Source organism: Pan troglodytes, chromosome 3, assembly GCF_028858775.2.
Source record: "Pan troglodytes isolate AG18354 chromosome 3, NHGRI_mPanTro3-v2.0_pri, whole genome shotgun sequence".
Lineage (NCBI taxonomy): Eukaryota > Metazoa > Chordata > Mammalia > Primates > Hominidae > Pan > Pan troglodytes.
In genome coordinates this window covers 47,650,072-47,666,710 of record NC_072401.2, presented here as the reverse complement: position 1 = coordinate 47,666,710, position 16,639 = coordinate 47,650,072, and the positions used below count along the sequence as shown (strand labels likewise).

The following is a 16,639-nucleotide window of genomic DNA, read 5'->3' as shown; positions in this document are numbered from 1 at the left end:
TTCAAGCAATTCTCCTGCTTCAGCCTCCCAAGTAGCTGGGATCACAGGCATGTACCACCACGCCTGGCTGATTTTCGTATGTTTTAGTAGAGACAGGGTTTCACCATGTTGACCACGCTGGTCTTGAACTTGTGACCTCAGGTGATCTGCCTGCCTCGGTCTCCCAAAGTGCTGGTATTACAGGCGTGAGCCACCTTATGGGACCACTGTCTTATATTCAGTGTTTTTTTGACTGAAACATTGCTATGGGTGCATGGCTATATTCGGTCTTTGTCCCCAGTTCCTGCACAGAACTTCTAAAACCTTTGACATTTACTGAGAGAGGTGTCTTTTGTTCTACATAATAAGCCTCTTTTGATCACACTTGGGTTTATGCTAATGAGGTTACTTAGGGTGGGGCCCCTGGATAACCTCAGGCTGAGGCTGGTCAGCAGAAACGCCTCCTGACCTTTGAGCTTTGGGGAGAGAGGGCGTCTGGAGATCCAGCTCCATAAAATAAACTCTTGAATGGTAAGATTTGGAGAGCTCCCAGGTAGATGAACACAGCGAGGTGCTGGGAGGATGATGCGCTCTGGGTGGGCGTGGAGCTCCAGGCACCTCCCCATGCCTTGCCCTATGCTTCTTTTTAATTTGGCTCTTCCTAAGTTGTAGCCTTCATCATAAACCTGCAAATGTAAGGATTTTCCTGAGTTCTGTGAGCTGTTCTAGCAAATTATTTGAACCTTAAGCGGGCAGTGTGTGGGAGCCCCTTTGACTTTGTAGCCAATATGGACAGAAGTGAGGGTCACCGGTGGACCCAGTATCTGTGACTGGCAGTGGAAGCGAGGCAGTCTTGTGGGACTCAGCCCTTAAACCTGTGGCACCTGACACTAACTCCGGGTAGTTAGTGTCAGAATTGAATTGTAGATACTCAATTGGTGTCCGGAAGAATCAGAGAATTGGTTGATGGTGTTGGAAAACACCCTACCAATATAACACTTAAGTTCATTTTTAACATAATATCTGACTGGGTTTTCACATGTTTTAATATTAGAGAAGAAATGGTGGTGTAAGAGACAAAGAAATAACAATTATGCATAAAAGAATTTTATTTAGTGGCCAGATCCCAATGAATAATGTCAGTCATTGCTTGGTTCTGCTAAAATGTGGTATTAGATATATTCTTAAGAAAGTGTACAATTGCATCACCAAAAGCTGTTTAATTTGGATTGTGTAGAATAAAAGAAAACTACATAAGTCTTTGTTCTTTGATAAAAATTTTAAAATATAAAAATGAAAAAAAGAAACCCAAAAGTGGTATTCAAAACTAACAAATGTCACCTTGGACTATTTACAGTAAGACGCCTTTTTGACAGGAGAATCTTGTTCTCAGCTTGTTCTTTTCCTCACATTTTACTTACAGGGATTCTCACTCCCCCATCTGATCCCTATTCATAACTTCTTCCATTCCTGTCTCACATGAAACAGCCATCTTCCATGCTCTCTCACTCATCTTTGAGTCTCTCGCTGACACTCCTTTTTCCTACTCTTAAATTATTAATAATTCTATTCAACAGACATTTATTGAGCACCTAGTATGTGCCAGGCACTGTGTTAAGAGGTGGGGAACAATACAGAGATGAAAAGACATTGACCTTTTCCTCAAGAAATTCAGACTTTGGGTTGAATTAAAAAATGTTTTTCTTCTTTTTTTTTTTTTTGAGATGGAGTTTTTAGCTCTTGTTGCCCAGGCTGGAGTGCAATGGCATTATCTCGTCTCACCGCAACCTGCCTCCCAGGTTCAAGTGATTCTCCTGCCTCCGCCTCCTGAGTAGCCAGGATTACAGGCATGCGCCACCACGCCAGGCTAATTTTGTATTTTTTTTAGTAGAGACGGGGTTTCTTCACATTGGTCAGGCTGGTCTCGAACTCCCAACCTCAGGTGATCCACCCGCCTCAGCCTCCCAAAGTGCTGGGATTACAGGCGTGAGCCCCACACCCAGCCTAAAAAATGTTTTTCATATTATATTCCAGGTAATCCCAGACCTCTATGGGGTAAATCTGGGGATTTCTTGAAAGAAAGTGCACTCATGGAGGGTCTGTCCACTTGGCTCACTCCAACACAGTTTGAATTTGGAATTCTGCTCTTCTTCATGAAGCACAGTCTCAAAAGCCCACACCTACGGTCTGAGTTCTGAACTCTCAGCAGGTGGGAACTGGGAACTGCGGGTTGGCTAGCAGGGGGGCCAGCTGTGTCAATTTGGTTTTTAGGAAGGGTATTCTTTTAATTGGCTTCTACAAATTCCAAATTTGAAAAGCCCTTAATCCAAAAAAAAAAAAAAAACCCTACTAAATTTGAGCAAAAGATACATATTAACAAAGTCTCCCCTGATTTGGACTTGCAACAAGATACTGTAAGGTGCCTATCTTTGATAAATGTCCAACAGCAGCTCTTATTACCTCTGCACATCATATTTCTTTCCATTTTTCTGTGATATTTTCTTAGCTTCCCACGTAAGCCTGCAGGTGACCTCAGTTTTTCTTTGATCATGGTTGAACCCAAAGCAAGCTCAGCTCTTGCATTTGGTCTACATCTTTGTCCATGAGGCTTAGAGAGACTCATGGTAGTTACTTAAAAGAAACTATGAAATATAAAACATTGTACATGGCATACTATGAAAGCAAACACTAAACCATACCTTCACTGCCCCCATCTTGTTCCAGGCCTGGTAGACCACGTCCCTACACATATTCACATTTGGAAATCATTCTCAGTCACAGTGCATCAAGTCCAGATCACGGCGGCAGGCTTTGCTCTCACAGTCTGTGGCATATGTCTCTCCTGGGATCCACACAGCCGACCACTGAACAACAATGAAGGGGGCTTTCGTGGGAAAGTTCTTCTCACTATGCCTTTCCACAGGCGACACAGGGTCACATCTCAATACAATTTCCGTCCTTCTATGATACACTATTATCCACTCAAGAATATTAGCGCCAGATTCAGAACTTCCTCACGAGCTGGTTCCAAGCCCTTTGGACCTGAAGGCAACGTCGGGAGTTGGCATTACTCCCAAGGAACATTTGGCCTGCCCTACTCGGTAGGGTGCTTGAGACATGTGGAGAGAATGGGAAGAGGAGGGAGTGCTGGGAAGGGGACGGATAAGAAGTGATCATGCACAAGCTTCTTGCTCTGTCGTGCATATATTTTCAGTGTAACAGCGTGTATTTCGACACATAAGGGCTTGTGCTTTTTCATTAAAGAAATAACTCGCCCTGAAAAGCTCATTTGGCAAATGTGGCCATGAATGTGTGTGTGTGTGTGTGTGTGTGTGTGAAATGAGGTTCTATGTCAAGTCCTGTGAGTGTGTCCTACTGGCCCCTCCCCCACTGTCACACCCACCTCACCAGCAAGGAAAAACTGATGGTTTACACCTGGTCAGTCTGATATTCAGAAGCTTCTGACAGGCTTTCTGAGAAGCTTAGGAAATTCTCCTGGTACTCAGAGCAAACAATCTCATAGCGGTAATGCCGGAACTCCACGGCAAAGGTGCCAAAATAAGACAGGAAGCACATGACCAGGCCCCACTGGACCCTGGCTGCATACATGTGGATGCTTTGGGCCATGAGGATGAAGTCTGGGGAGAAGCAGTCAAGGAAAATACCCTCATCAGCCACATTAAAACTGGAATCTTTTCAGGGCAGAGACAGATTATAGGAAAAGTCTGGCTTTCCTCATCACTAGAAAAACTGGTAGCCTGCTAGAGCTTGTTGAACACAAAAATCTATATGAATAATAAGTTAACATTGTTGGGCTCATATTTGGTGGTAGACATGCTTTTAGGTGCTTTCATGGATAGTATCACTTAATCCTCACAACAATCCTATTATCATTGTTTTTGTTTCTCATTTTTACATGTTCTATTTGCCCTTAAATACTCTCTTATCCAAATAATTGTCAGTTTGTTTAAAAATAGGGAAACTGAGACCAAATGGGTAAGTAACTTGCCTGAGGTCACACAGGTATTAATTGGCTGAGCTGGGCTCAAACAAGCACTCTAACTCCTGTGCCATGTATTCAATAGCCGTACTCTGTAGCTGCTTACAAAACTGGGAGATTAGGAAAAGGATTACACTTCCAAAGTAATTAGTTGGCCAGAAAAATTAAGCTATTTAAAAAAAAAATCACTGCAAATGGTGAGCCAAGACCGGCCACTGCACTCCAGGCTGGTGGACAGAGCGAGACTCCATCTTAAAAAAAAAAAAAAAAAAGAAGAAGAAAGCACTGCAAATGACTATGAATTCATAGTTATCGTTATATCTGCAGAAATAATTTTGAACATATCAAATTACTAACTGCCGACATGTAAGTTGTGTTTGGCTCTGCAGTGCTACTAACCGTGGACTATGAATTCATAGTTATCGTTATATCTGCAGAAATAATTTTGAACATATCAAATCACTAACTGCCGACATGTAAGTTGTGTTTGGCTCTGCAGTGCTACTAACCGTGTCTGAGTGGCTGGCCTGTCTCTTCTAATTTTCACTATTGTCTTTCAGACAATACTGTATAGACTAGTTTCATTCCTCGTATCACGTCTAAACTTGTATGATAAACAGATGAGGCCAGGTGGGGTAGCTCATGCCTGTAATCCCAGTGCTTTGGAATGCTGAGGTGGGAAGATCACTTGAGCCCAGGAGTTTGAGGCTGCAGTGAGCTACAATTGCACCACTGCTCTCTAGCTAGGGTGACGGCAAGGCCCCATCATTAAAAAAAGAAAAACAAATGAGACTCTTATGCCTGGATATATATATGGAGTGTGTGTGTGTGTGTGTGTGTGTTGTGTGTATCTGTATCTGTATATACACAACAGAATAAATGGAGGGAGGAGCTGGGAAGAAGGGTAAAAAGTTCATAGTAGCTTTAGTGAAAGGCCAAGTGTCTGAGGAACTAGATGCATTTACTTAGAAAGATCAGAAATGTCTCCTTAGAATTAGTTCTGTCTTCTGAAATTAGACCTGAAATCGGGAAATTTTCAGAGAGCAAGAATGTGAAATTACTTCAGCCAAACTTTGCTTTGCTAACTGGGCCTTCATCCATTCACCTGAGAACCAAAGAAAAAAAAAAGATTCCACGTGTTCAGAAAGAGCATGAATCAGAATCATTTGGTGAAAGCTCAAAACTTGGGATAGGCTGGGCAAGGTGGCTCATGCCTGTAATCCCAACACTTCGGGAGGCCGAGGAGTGTGTATCACTTGAGCCCAGTAGTTCGAGACCAGCCTGGGCAACATGGCAAAACCACGTCTCTATTAAAACTACAAAAATTAGCCGGGTGTTTTGGTGTGTGCCTGTAATCCCAGCTACTCTCTAGGCTGAGATGGGAGGATGGCTTGAACCCAGGAGGTGGAGGTTGCAGTGAGCCAATATCATGCCCCTGCACTCCAGCCTAGGCAACAGAATGAGACCCTGTCTTAAATCACAAAAAACATCTCGGAGTGATTTAAAGTCTGCACACTCTTTTGAACAAGGATGCAAAATATTGCCAAAGCAATATTAACTTATTACTTAAATTAATGGAGAAAGCATATCTCCTTTTATCTTATATTGGCAGAGTTTTGATCTTTTTGTTCATAAAGTATTTATTAGGTTGCTAGCAAGAACCAAGTTTTTTGGCTTGAACTTAAGTCCTTAAATGTTCTCTATCTAATGTGACTGTAGAACTTTGGAAAATCAGCAAAATGGTGGAACAGGAATTTGTGAATGAAGAAAAAATAAGTAGTCCAAATACTCCACTAACTAGAAAATGGGCTCTGAACTGTGTGTGTTTTCCTATTTTATTCTTTCCCCCCCTCATCTTAGGGTCTGCTTCTATTCATATTTTAAAGCTACTTTCTCTTTGAATTGATATACTTTATTTCTTTCTAGCTATTTTTGAACTTTTTATTTATATTTATTTATTTATTTATATTTCAATAGGATTTTGGGGAACAGGTGGTGTTTGGTTGCATGAATAAGTTCTTTAGTGATGATTTCTGGGATTTTGGTGCACCCACCACCCAAGCAGTGTATAGTGCACCCAATTTGTAGTCTTTTATCCCTCATCCCCCTCCTGTCCTTTCCCCTGAGTCCCCAAAGTCCACTGTGTCATTCTTATGCCTTTGTGTCCTCACAGCTTAGCTCCCACTTATGAGTGAGAACATAGGATGTTTGGTTTTTCATTCCTGAGTTACTTCACTTAGAATAATGGTCTCCAATTCCAACCAGGTTGCTGCAAATGCCATTGTTTCATTCTAAAGCTACTTTCTCTAAGGTGGGGTCTGAAGTGGTTAAGAGTGCAAGAGCTGAGCCTGAGTTTAAATCTTGATCCACCACACATTATCTGTGTGATCTTGTGCAAATTAAACTTCTCCGTGATTCACTGTTCTTACATGTTAAGTGAGGATAAAAAGAGTTGATACATTTAAAGTACTTAGAATAATGCCTAGCACACTGTCTAAAAATTGGTGATTATTATGACTGAAGATGTGTAGTTGCATTTTCTGTACAATCTACCCTTTAGGAACCTTGATTCCTTTCTCTGGTTTTCTGAGGAGGGCCTTACTGGAGTGAACACTTCTTTTATTTTTGCCTTTTATTTTATTTTATTTTTTGAGTCAGGGTCTCACTCTGTCACCCAGGCTGGATTGCAGTGGCATGATCACAGCTCACTGCAGCCTCAAATTCCTGGGATCAAGTGATCCTCCCCGCAAGCCTCCCAAGTAGCTTGGACTACAGGTGCACACCACCACATCCTGCTAATTTTTCTAAAACAAATTTTTATAGAGACCAGGTTTTGCTATCTTGCCCAGGCTGGTCTTGAACTCCTGGGCTTAAGCAATCCTCCTGCCTCAGCCTCCCAAAGTGCTAGGATTACAGCATGAGCCACGGCACCAGGCCTTTATTATTTATTTATTTATTGTTAGAGACAGAGTCGATCTTAGCTCGCTGCAGCCTTAAACTCCTGGGCTCAAGCCAGCCCACCTCAGCCTCCCCAGTAGCTGGGATTACAGGTGCTCGCCACAACACCCAGCGGATTTTTAGATTTTTTTTTTTTTTTTTTTTTGTAGAGACAGGGTCTCCCTTTGTTGTCCAGGTGGATCTTGAGCTCCTGACTTCAAGTGATCCTCCTGCCTCCGCCTCCCCAAGTGTTGAACGCTTCTGATTACTCCACTCCATGGAATGAGTGACTGATCTGATTGGTGGGATGGGAACTGGCAGGCTTCTATTGGGCCACACTACCAGTAGGTGAGGCCACTGCACTCCATCCTAAGCTAGACTCTCTCTGGGATCTGTGTGGGGCTAAGCGGAGTGAGGTGCTCTCCTCTGCCTTTCCCTGGTTTCTCTGCTTGTTACTGGATGGTTAAGTTGAATTCCAAGGTGTGAGAGAGGAGACCTGCAGCATTTTCCTTTCCAGGTTTACTAGGATAAAGGCTGATTTCTTCATCCCCATCTGGCTCCTAGCATCTATTCTCAATTGGTTCAAACTCTGAGCGGAGGAAGGGAAATGAATAGCACCCCAAAACCTCAAATATTTGAGGAAAACTACACATGCAGCCTTAATCTAGTGCTTGAATTTGTCTTCCAGAAAAGCTTCATTATTTTCCTGAAATATATAAATGTATTGGTCCTCTGAAATTCATTTCAGAGCTAATAAATGAAATGAAATAACAGGGCCATTAATAAAGTCACAAATGCATTTTTTTAAGCTGGAGGAAAAAATGGCAATTCTCTTTTGGCTGTGCATTCTCTGATTTTCACAAATAAGAACTTTTACATCATTAGTGAAATGAGAATGTATGACACCATTCCTGCAGATTGAAACAATCTGGAGAGGGCAGACCTTGTTTTATTTTTATTTCTCCATCTCCCCTTTGGCATGAAAAATTGGTCTGAGGGTTTTTGTTTTTATACCTGTTTACCTTTGCCTTAAGATTCTGAGAAGATCTGGCAGAATATCCTAACCCACTGGGTTCTTCTACAGAGACAACTTACTTGTTTTCATCTTACTGGCAAAAGAAGCTTTCCACATTCAAAGGATACAGAGGACCACACAGAGAGTGATAGATGCCGACAGAATAACCCGTGGAATTCCAACTCTCCGTCCTTCATTCTTGATGTTGACCTTGAGTGTCAGCGCAGCCTGGATCCAGCAGGTCAATGTGCCAAATCCAAAGGTCAAGGAAGTTCCGACGTTATGGATTTCTTCATCATTTGTGAGCTTAGGGATGAATGGATAATGACACATGAAGGCCCATTCAGCAAAGAAGACAGGCAAGTTGAAGGAATATATGAGGGGAAAAGATAGGAAAAGAAATATCCCAATAATGGGATGATAGATTGTAGAAAGATTAGCTCTTTGTTCTATTCTCAAATGGTTTGAACTCTGAGGGGATGAAGGAAATAAATAATACCCCCAACCCTTAAAAACATTTGTGTAGAAAAAGTAAAAGAAAACAGCAGGAGAGTTACAGAAAAAGAAATGTTTCTACAAGCATACACCCCAAACTTTTCCAGGATAAGAAAATTAGACCAGGAATTTGGACATGGTTTTTTTTTGTTTGTTTGTTTTTGTTTTGGTTTGTTTGTTTGTTTTGAGACAGGGTCTTTACTCTGTCTCCCAGGCTGGAATACAGTGGCGTGATCACGGCTCCCTGGTTCAAAGCGATCCTCCCACCTCAGCCTCTGGAGTAACTGGGACCACAGGTACATGCCACCATGCCTGGCTAATTTTTTTGTTTTGAAGGAAAATTTGTATTACTTTAATTGTTTTTTAAGTACAGAAAACTCAACAGTGTACATTTAACCCAGCTTGGTGGCAAGTTCTTTAGCCTTTGCCTTTTTGAGCTTAGCAATGTGAGCCACAGACTTGGGACCCAGGACATTGCCTCCCCAGTGACGGCAGATCTCATCGGATCTGTTTTTGTAATTGGTCCTGATAGCTTCCACCCGCTTAGCCAAAGCTCCTTTGTCTTCCAAGTTAACCTGTGTGAAGACAACAGTGGTGCAGGTCTTCCTGTGGACTAGACGTCCCAGTCTTGCCTTCCTCTTGATAATGCAGCAAGAGACCCCCATTTTATGACACAGGGCAGGCAGGAAGACAGATAGCTCGATGGGATCCACATCGCGTGCAGTCACCACCAGCTGAGCCTTTTTGTTTTCCACCAAGGTGGTGACAGTGTTAACTCCTGCTCGAAGGGCAGGTGGTCTCTTAGTGGGGACGTCCTCTTTGCAGGCAGCTTTCTTCTCAGCCTGGGCCAACAGCTTCTGCTTCTTCTCTTGCTTTGTCTCTGGTCTGTACCTGTGGGCTAGCTTAAGCAGCTGAGTAACTGCTTGGCGTCCAGGGCCTGGGTGAACTGGTTAATTGCAGAAAGCACTTACAGAGGTTAATTGCAGCCGCTTATAGAGGATGGCTGTCTGCCACTGCAACCTGATATAGCGGGGCAATTTCACAAAGCGAGTGAGGTCACTTTTGGGCTGGATGTCCTGTCCAATGCCAACATTCTTAGGCCTTTTCTCAAACCAGGGATTCACCACTTTCTTGGCCTCCTGCTTCTTCACGACAGCAGGGGCCGGAGCCACCTTCTTCACTTTGGCCTTCTTTCCTTTCAGCACCTTTGGCAGCAGCAGGAGAGCGCTAATTTTTTATTTTTTTTATTTTTATAGAGATGGTGTCTCCCTGTGTTGCCCAGACTGGTCATGAACTTCTGAGCTCAAGTAATCCTCCCGCCTCGGCCTCCCAAAGTGCTGAGATTACAGGCGTGAGCCATCAATCCTGGCCAATATATATTTACTGATGGAGGACAGCCAATTCTAGGCAAGTCAATATTTAATTGGCACAGACAACTAAAACCCTTTAAGCTCTGTTCTTCACTCTTGCAAAACTGGCCCGTCTATGTAATGTGACTAATTCATTGTGGGTTTTTTTGTTTTTTTTTTTTTGTTTTTTGAGATGGAGTGCTCTGTCGCCCAGGCTGGAGTGCAGTGGCACTCAGTTCACTGCAATCTCTGTTTCCTGGGTTCAAGCGATTCTCCTGCCTCAGCCTCCCAAAGTGCTGGGATTACAGGCATGAGCCACCATGGTGCCTGGCCTAAATAATTGTTTTTTGTTGTTGTTGTTGTTTGTTTGTTTGAGACAGAGTCTCACTCTGTCACCCAGGCTGGAGTGCAGTAGTGCGATCTCCACTCACTGCAACCTCAGACTCCTGAGTTCAAGCGATTCTCATGTCTCAGCCTCCCAAGTAGCTGGGATTACAGGCATATGCCACTATGCCCAGCTAATTTTTGTATTTTAGTAGAAATGGGGTTTCACCATGTTGACCAGGCTGATCTCAAACTCCCAACCTCAGATGATCCACCCGCCTCAGCCTCCCAAAGTGCTGGGATTACAGGCATGAGCCACCACACCCGGCCCTAATTCATTGTTAATGAGAATTTTTTTTAGTTTTATTTTCCCATAGTAATAAGAAAAACTGTCACCTATGAGCTTTTGCCACATATAGAGACCCACAGTAGGACAACAGTATTTGAAGATTCATACTCAAGGCTTTTATAGAGGACTCCCATTTAGGTTATTGCCATTGGCGGTTATAGATGTAAACTCCCCAAATCATTACCAACTGATATTTAAAATATATATCCATCACTTAAAACTCTTTGTATTTTCATGTGTATATATACATCTATACATATGTAAATATATATATTTTTCAGATTATCACCATTAGATCATAATTTTTTCAGTCAATCATACTTCACCAAGACTATCCACTTCTCCAAAAAAAAAAAAAAAAAAAACAAAGTCTATCCACATCTTCATCAAACCTAGCGTATATGTTTGTATATATATATGTATTTGAGATGGGGTCTTGCTCTGTTGCCCAGGCTAGAGTACGGTGGTATGATAAAAGTTCACTATGTATTTACATATTTTTTAAAAATTTTCTTCCTTTTCCTTTTCTTCAACATACATTTTTTAATTGCACATATAAGAAAGTAAAATCTATTGTTAAAGACATGGCTTTTAAACCCATTGTGAAAGTATTATTTTTTTGAATTGCTATTGCCTTCAGATGTTTTGTTGTTTGACATTGTTGTTCATAAGGGTTGCATCAAATCAATGTTACTTTCTTTTTACAATTTTTTCTATTGTTTTTGGCTGTAGGATTTTTGCCTCTTTTTTGGAAGAAGCCATGTTTTCTCTCACAGTTCAAAAGACATATTTTCAAAATTATTTAAAATAATGATATCTGAAATCAAATTTTGCTTCTAGAAAATTGGTTTTCCATGCTATATAAATCTATTAATTTATTATTAATCTTTAAAAAAGATAATATAGTTACATAGTTAAACTTAAAAAAATTATAATGAGGGATAGATTGAAAAGTCTGTCTCCCATCCCATATACTAGCCACCTGGTTTCTCCATGGGAAACTAATTTGTCATTTCTCATGTATTCTGTTATATTCCGGCAAACGTTCTTCATAAGTAGTGTCAACATTCATGGTCTTGAGTATTTGTGGTTCACCAAAGCCACCCAATCTTGGGGATTTTTCTAGGACTTTCGTAAAGAACAAAATGTGTTCTTCTTAGTAACTCATCAAAGCCCTGGTTGAGAGAAACAATAGTGACTGAGCACTTTACAACATGCCTGTACCCTCAGCACAGGCCAGCAAGTAGGGGAAAGACTCCCAACAAAATTTCAGTTAAAATGCCCCATGCCTTACATTTTGGATCTTAACAGGATAAACTCTCAAATATTCTACTGGTAATCACTGCCTCAGCCAATATATTCTAAGAATGCAGCTTTCTGGTTGCCTAGCTGGATATAGATGGGAGATAGAATAGTTAGAGGAATTGGTGGGATTGCCCATTTATAACTCACCAAGCAAAAAATATTTACTGGGTTGCTACTATGTGCCAGGGGAAGTCTTTGGGAATGAGTGATCCTGGTTTAATGAATCAGCAGTGCTGAGGGTAGGACAAGAAATGGCCTTAGAAAATCCACTACTATTTTCATTAGGAACGTTACTAAATGAACGATAGAATGCTGAGGTCTTGAATGCCTGTGCCATTTGGGGTGTCATTCAACAGACAGGGGGAAGTGTCAGGATCAGTGTTTGCCCTCAAGGAGGAAGTTTCTAGCTGTAATATAAATAGCATAGGTTGGAGGTTGGTGGGGAGGGAGGGAAATCAGTCAACCACTGTCATAGTACAGAGGTTTCCTTGTCTATTTTACAAATAAAGTCATTCTTGTCAAGAGTTGGGTAATGGTATTGGCAAGGAAAATTATGCTTAAAGGTTGTGACCTTGGGCTTCTGAATTTCTAGGAAGAAGAGTTAGGAGTAGCATATCTTTATACAAGTCATAAGTGTTCTGGAGAAATTCTGGGCTTTCAAACTTGACTTCCACATAAACTTGCTAATCTGAAAAGCATCCTTTTATCCAGTAAGGATGTTTGGTGTTTAGTTATAGAAAGGTAATGATCCTACTGGTTTGCTAGAAAGGTACATTAGGATCCAATTTGTTACGAAAAAAAAGTATAAACCACTTGGAAATCCTCTGTAGAAAATATACAGCTGTTCTAGTAGCTGCTTTTCTCAGTAGCCACACTGTATTTCATAGGCATATTTAACACCCTCGCACGTTTAAGAGAACTCAGGAAGGCCAGGCTGAGAGACTAGAAAGGCTGAACTCTGGAGAACCCGTGCATGTTAGGAACCAGTGTTCCTAATTTTTTGTGTGTGTATGTGAGTCTGATCTTATTTGTTACTCAAAAAATCTTTTTCCTGACTAGATTCAGACTTAGAAGCAGAAGCTCGCAGAGAGGAAAGTCTGCGTCTCTTCACAACTTGTTCCTTGCGCTTCTCTTTAGCCTCCTTCATTCTCTTGGCCGAAAGTTTAGCATATTCTGCAGCCTCTTCCCTGGTTTTCTTAGTACACTGCTTCTTCAGAGCAATAGGCTGCTGTTTGTGCTGCAGGACACGTGGAGTAACAAGACGCTGAATCTTGGGTGCTTTGGTCCTAGGTTTCTTACCTTCTTTGTTTAAGGGCTTTCTTACAACATACTGGCAGACATGATCTTTAGAGACACTGAAAAGTTTGACCAGGCGCGGTGGCTCAGGCCTGTAATCCCAGCAACTTGGGAGGCTGAGGCGGGCAGATCGCGAGGTCAGGAAATCAAGACCATCCTGGCTAACAAGGTGAAACTCCGTCTCTACTAAAAATACAAAAATTTAGCTGGGTGTGGTGGCATGCCCCGTGGTCCCAGCTACTCAGGAGGCTGAGGCGGGAGAATTACTTGAACCCGGGAGGCGGAGGTTGCAGTAAGCTGAGATCTCGCCACTGCGCTAAAACCTGGGCGACAGAGCGAGACTCCGTCTCAAAAAAGAAAAGAAAAGTTTGCGGATTCTGCTAGCTCTTTTAGGCCCCAGGTGACGAGGCACCCTAGTATCAGTCAGTCCAGGTATAGCCTTCTCTCTTTTTTTCACAGTAACAAAGTTGAGAATGCTCAGATTGGCATCCACAGTGCAACCACGAACTACTTTTCTCTTTCTTTCTCCAGCTTTCCTTGGTCTGTAACAGGAATGTAACAGGGAGGCGGGCATGGCCATGGGTCAAGATACCCTGCTTGTTGTTCCCACCAACAAACAAGAAACCTTGTTTGTTGTTCCCACCACTGATTTGGACCACATAACCCTTCCATTCTTCACCCAGAGCATAAGCAGCAACTTCTGTGGCCATATGCTTCTCATAAAAAGTACGAAGTTTCCGTTCATCTTCCACTTTAATGAGTTTCTGGCAGCCAATGGCTAGGAAGGAGATGTTCAGCTTCATCTTGAAGCAGCTGAACAGCTCCGAGTTGCCATGGAAAAGAGTCCTAGTTTTTAAAAAAAAGGTTTGTGCAGAATTATATGGGCCATATGGTGATTATACCTCAATAGCTTTGATAGTCTCAGAAGTGAAGGTCTTACCAGTGTCAGAGGGAGGTGAAAAAGGCCAAATCAAGTACCTGAAAATTACCAAGTAAGGTCATTCCGAAGGAAGCCAGACACAGAGCCACCAATCCACTAATATTCAGCCACGGGTTTAAAACCTTCGGTTTCAGTTGTATGAAGCGCAGAACAGCTACCACAAGGGCTAGGAATAAAGCAAAGTCTTAAAATGGAAGAAATTAAATCACACACCTAGACTGTGAGGCAGAATTCTATTATTATTATTTTTTTATGCTGCACTATTTTCTTAGGTAAGAGGCAGAATTCTAAAGCCGCAATGTGCAAAATTAAACTTTTCACCACAGCACATTTTACATCTCTGGAATGATCCACAATTTTTCAAAGAAACTTTCCATGCAATGCTTATGATTATTTAGATGTTTTATTATACTCAATCTGGGGAAAGCAGAGAGGCAGAGAGGACTCGAGGCAACAGGGCTGTATGTTACTTGGGTGAGGCAAGGATGATAGGACTGTGAATAGTGTTGTTCTCAGAGTTTTCAAAAACAAGGTCAGCACAGGACAGACTGGCTTAGGAGAGCACTGCAGAGGCTTGGCACACAACAAATAAGATGGGATAAAGACAGACCGACTCAGGCATCCTTTAGCTTAGAACAATGTGGAAAATAATGATAGGGCAGGAACATAATGGGAAGAAGACAAGGTTACCACATCTAGACAAAATTGCTGGTGCCAGCACCATAAACCATTCCTGGGAAGAAAGATAATGGAAAATGTACAAGTTCCTTTATTACTGGTTTTACTCTCACTTCCCTTCGATTCTACTTGGAGGTGTTCACTGTCAAACAACAAAGATAGTTAATCCAAATTACAGAAGTGACAATATTCATACTTATGAAATTTGTATTTTAACATAGCAGATTGAGGGATTTGGTATGTACTAAGAATCGTACCTAGTATATCAAGAAAACTCAATTCCTGAAAATAATATTAATTACTCATTTTAAATGTCCACTCTATCTTTTGAAGCAAATTGGTATCTGAGAATTTGAAGAGAGAATGAGGGAAGTTACTTAGATTTCAAATCTGACTTCTAATAGTAACCTTGGGATAGTCCATACTCAAGGCCCTAATCTAAGGATGAACTTTTTTTTGCCTAGTGCAGAAGTATTTTCATATTTATACGAAGAGTTGGGAGAGGTTAGTCTATAAATGATGAAAAATCACTTTCGATTAATGTAAATTATATCTACATGTAAGGAAACAAACTTACTACTAAGATAATTTATTTTGACGTTAAGATTCAGCAGGAAAGACAATTAGAAATTCAAGAATTACCCTATTTATACAGCAATTAAGTTGGTAATTATTTGCTAAAGGTTTTACTTTGATTACAGGCCATTATTAGTAGCCATTAATAAAGAAAGTCTATCCATAAATTTGCATTTCTCGAGTATGTTAAATTTCATAGTGTAACCCTATGGCTTTAAGCTTGATAAGTTGACTTTTAGTTCTAAGTACTTCTGATCAAAGAGTGGTATAAAACTTGATTAATATTTGGATTTTAGAAACAAAATAGAGATAAATCATGATTTATAAAAATCTCAAATTGTTCAGCCCTGATATATCTTTCAGTATATGCTTCAGCTAGTACCGACTGTTGATTGGAAAATTAATACATTATACCTGAGTTGACAGTAGTTTCTCAAACTATTGGTTTGAGGGACCTAGGTAGGAGTTATATCCGAAGTCTTTAACAATGACAATAACAATCCTAGAGGATGAAAAATAGGCACAATGTCTTATCAATTTTAGGATAGGAATAGGAGGAGGAAGTAGGGGAGAGGAGTAATTCAACACACAGCACTCCTTCACAAAGTGATCATCGGCTAAAGAAGCCATTAGATTAAACCTAGAGACTCAACACAGGCACCACGGGACATCCTTCTAGTAAGTTGTGTATGGCTGTTAGGACATAATAACAAGACACTAAGACAGCACACTTAATTTTTTTTTTTTTTTAAACAGAGTCTTACTCTGTTGCTCAGGCTGGAGTGCAGTGACATAATCTCAGCTCCCTGAAACCTCCACCTCCTGGGTTCAAACGATTCTCCTGCCTCAGCCTCCCAAGTAGCTGGGACTACAGGCCCATGCCACCACACCCAGCTAATTTTTGTATTTTTAGTAGAGACAGGGTTTCACCATATTGGTCAGGCTGGTCTTGAACTCCTGACCTCAGGTGATCTGCCCACCTCAGCCTCCCAAAGTGCTGGGATTATAGGCATGAGCCTATAATATAGACGGAGTCTCTCTCTGTCGCCAGGCTGGAGTGCAGTGGCGCAAACTTGGCTCACTGCAACCTCCGCCTCCTGGGTTTAAGCGATTCTCCTGCCTCAGCCTTCTGAGCAGCTGGGACTACAGGTGCACGCCACCAAGCTCAGCTAATGTTTTTTATTTTTAGTAGAGATGGAGTTTCGCCATGTTGGCCAGGATGGTCTCTATCTACTGACCTTGTGATCTGCCTGCCTTGGCCTCCCAAAGTGCTGGGATTACAGGTGTGAGCCACCGCGCCTGGCCGGCTAATTTTTTTTTAAATGACCACTGAAAAGTATTACTCTGAGAACTCTCTGCTGGTCATTTTGTGGGATAGGATGGTGCTGGAACTTGA

General features: G+C 41.6%; 1 protein-coding gene and 2 pseudogenes across 4 annotated transcripts in view; all 3 read right to left on the bottom strand.

The window, feature by feature from the left end:
* Positions 1-1,070: 1,070 nt before the first annotated feature.
* Positions 1,071-16,639, bottom strand: part of TMEM150C (transmembrane protein 150C) — an 80,112-nt gene continuing 64,543 nt past the window's right edge. For all 4 annotated transcript variants that reach the window (XM_517190.9, XM_016951525.4, XM_063809499.1 and 1 more), the window contains 3 exons: positions 14,028-14,155; positions 8,060-8,237; positions 1,071-3,617 (listed from right to left, as the gene is read on the bottom strand). In XM_517190.9, coding sequence (XP_517190.2) covers positions 3,409-3,617; positions 8,060-8,237; positions 14,028-14,155 — 515 coding nt within the window. In that variant the 3' untranslated portion in view covers positions 1,071-3,408. The remainder of the gene's footprint in view (positions 3,618-8,059; positions 8,238-14,027; positions 14,156-16,639) is intronic.
* On the bottom strand, positions 8,738-10,582 carry LOC107966598 (large ribosomal subunit protein eL8-like; annotated as a pseudogene).
* LOC104006081 (small ribosomal subunit protein eS6-like) lies at positions 12,697-13,912 on the bottom strand (annotated as a pseudogene).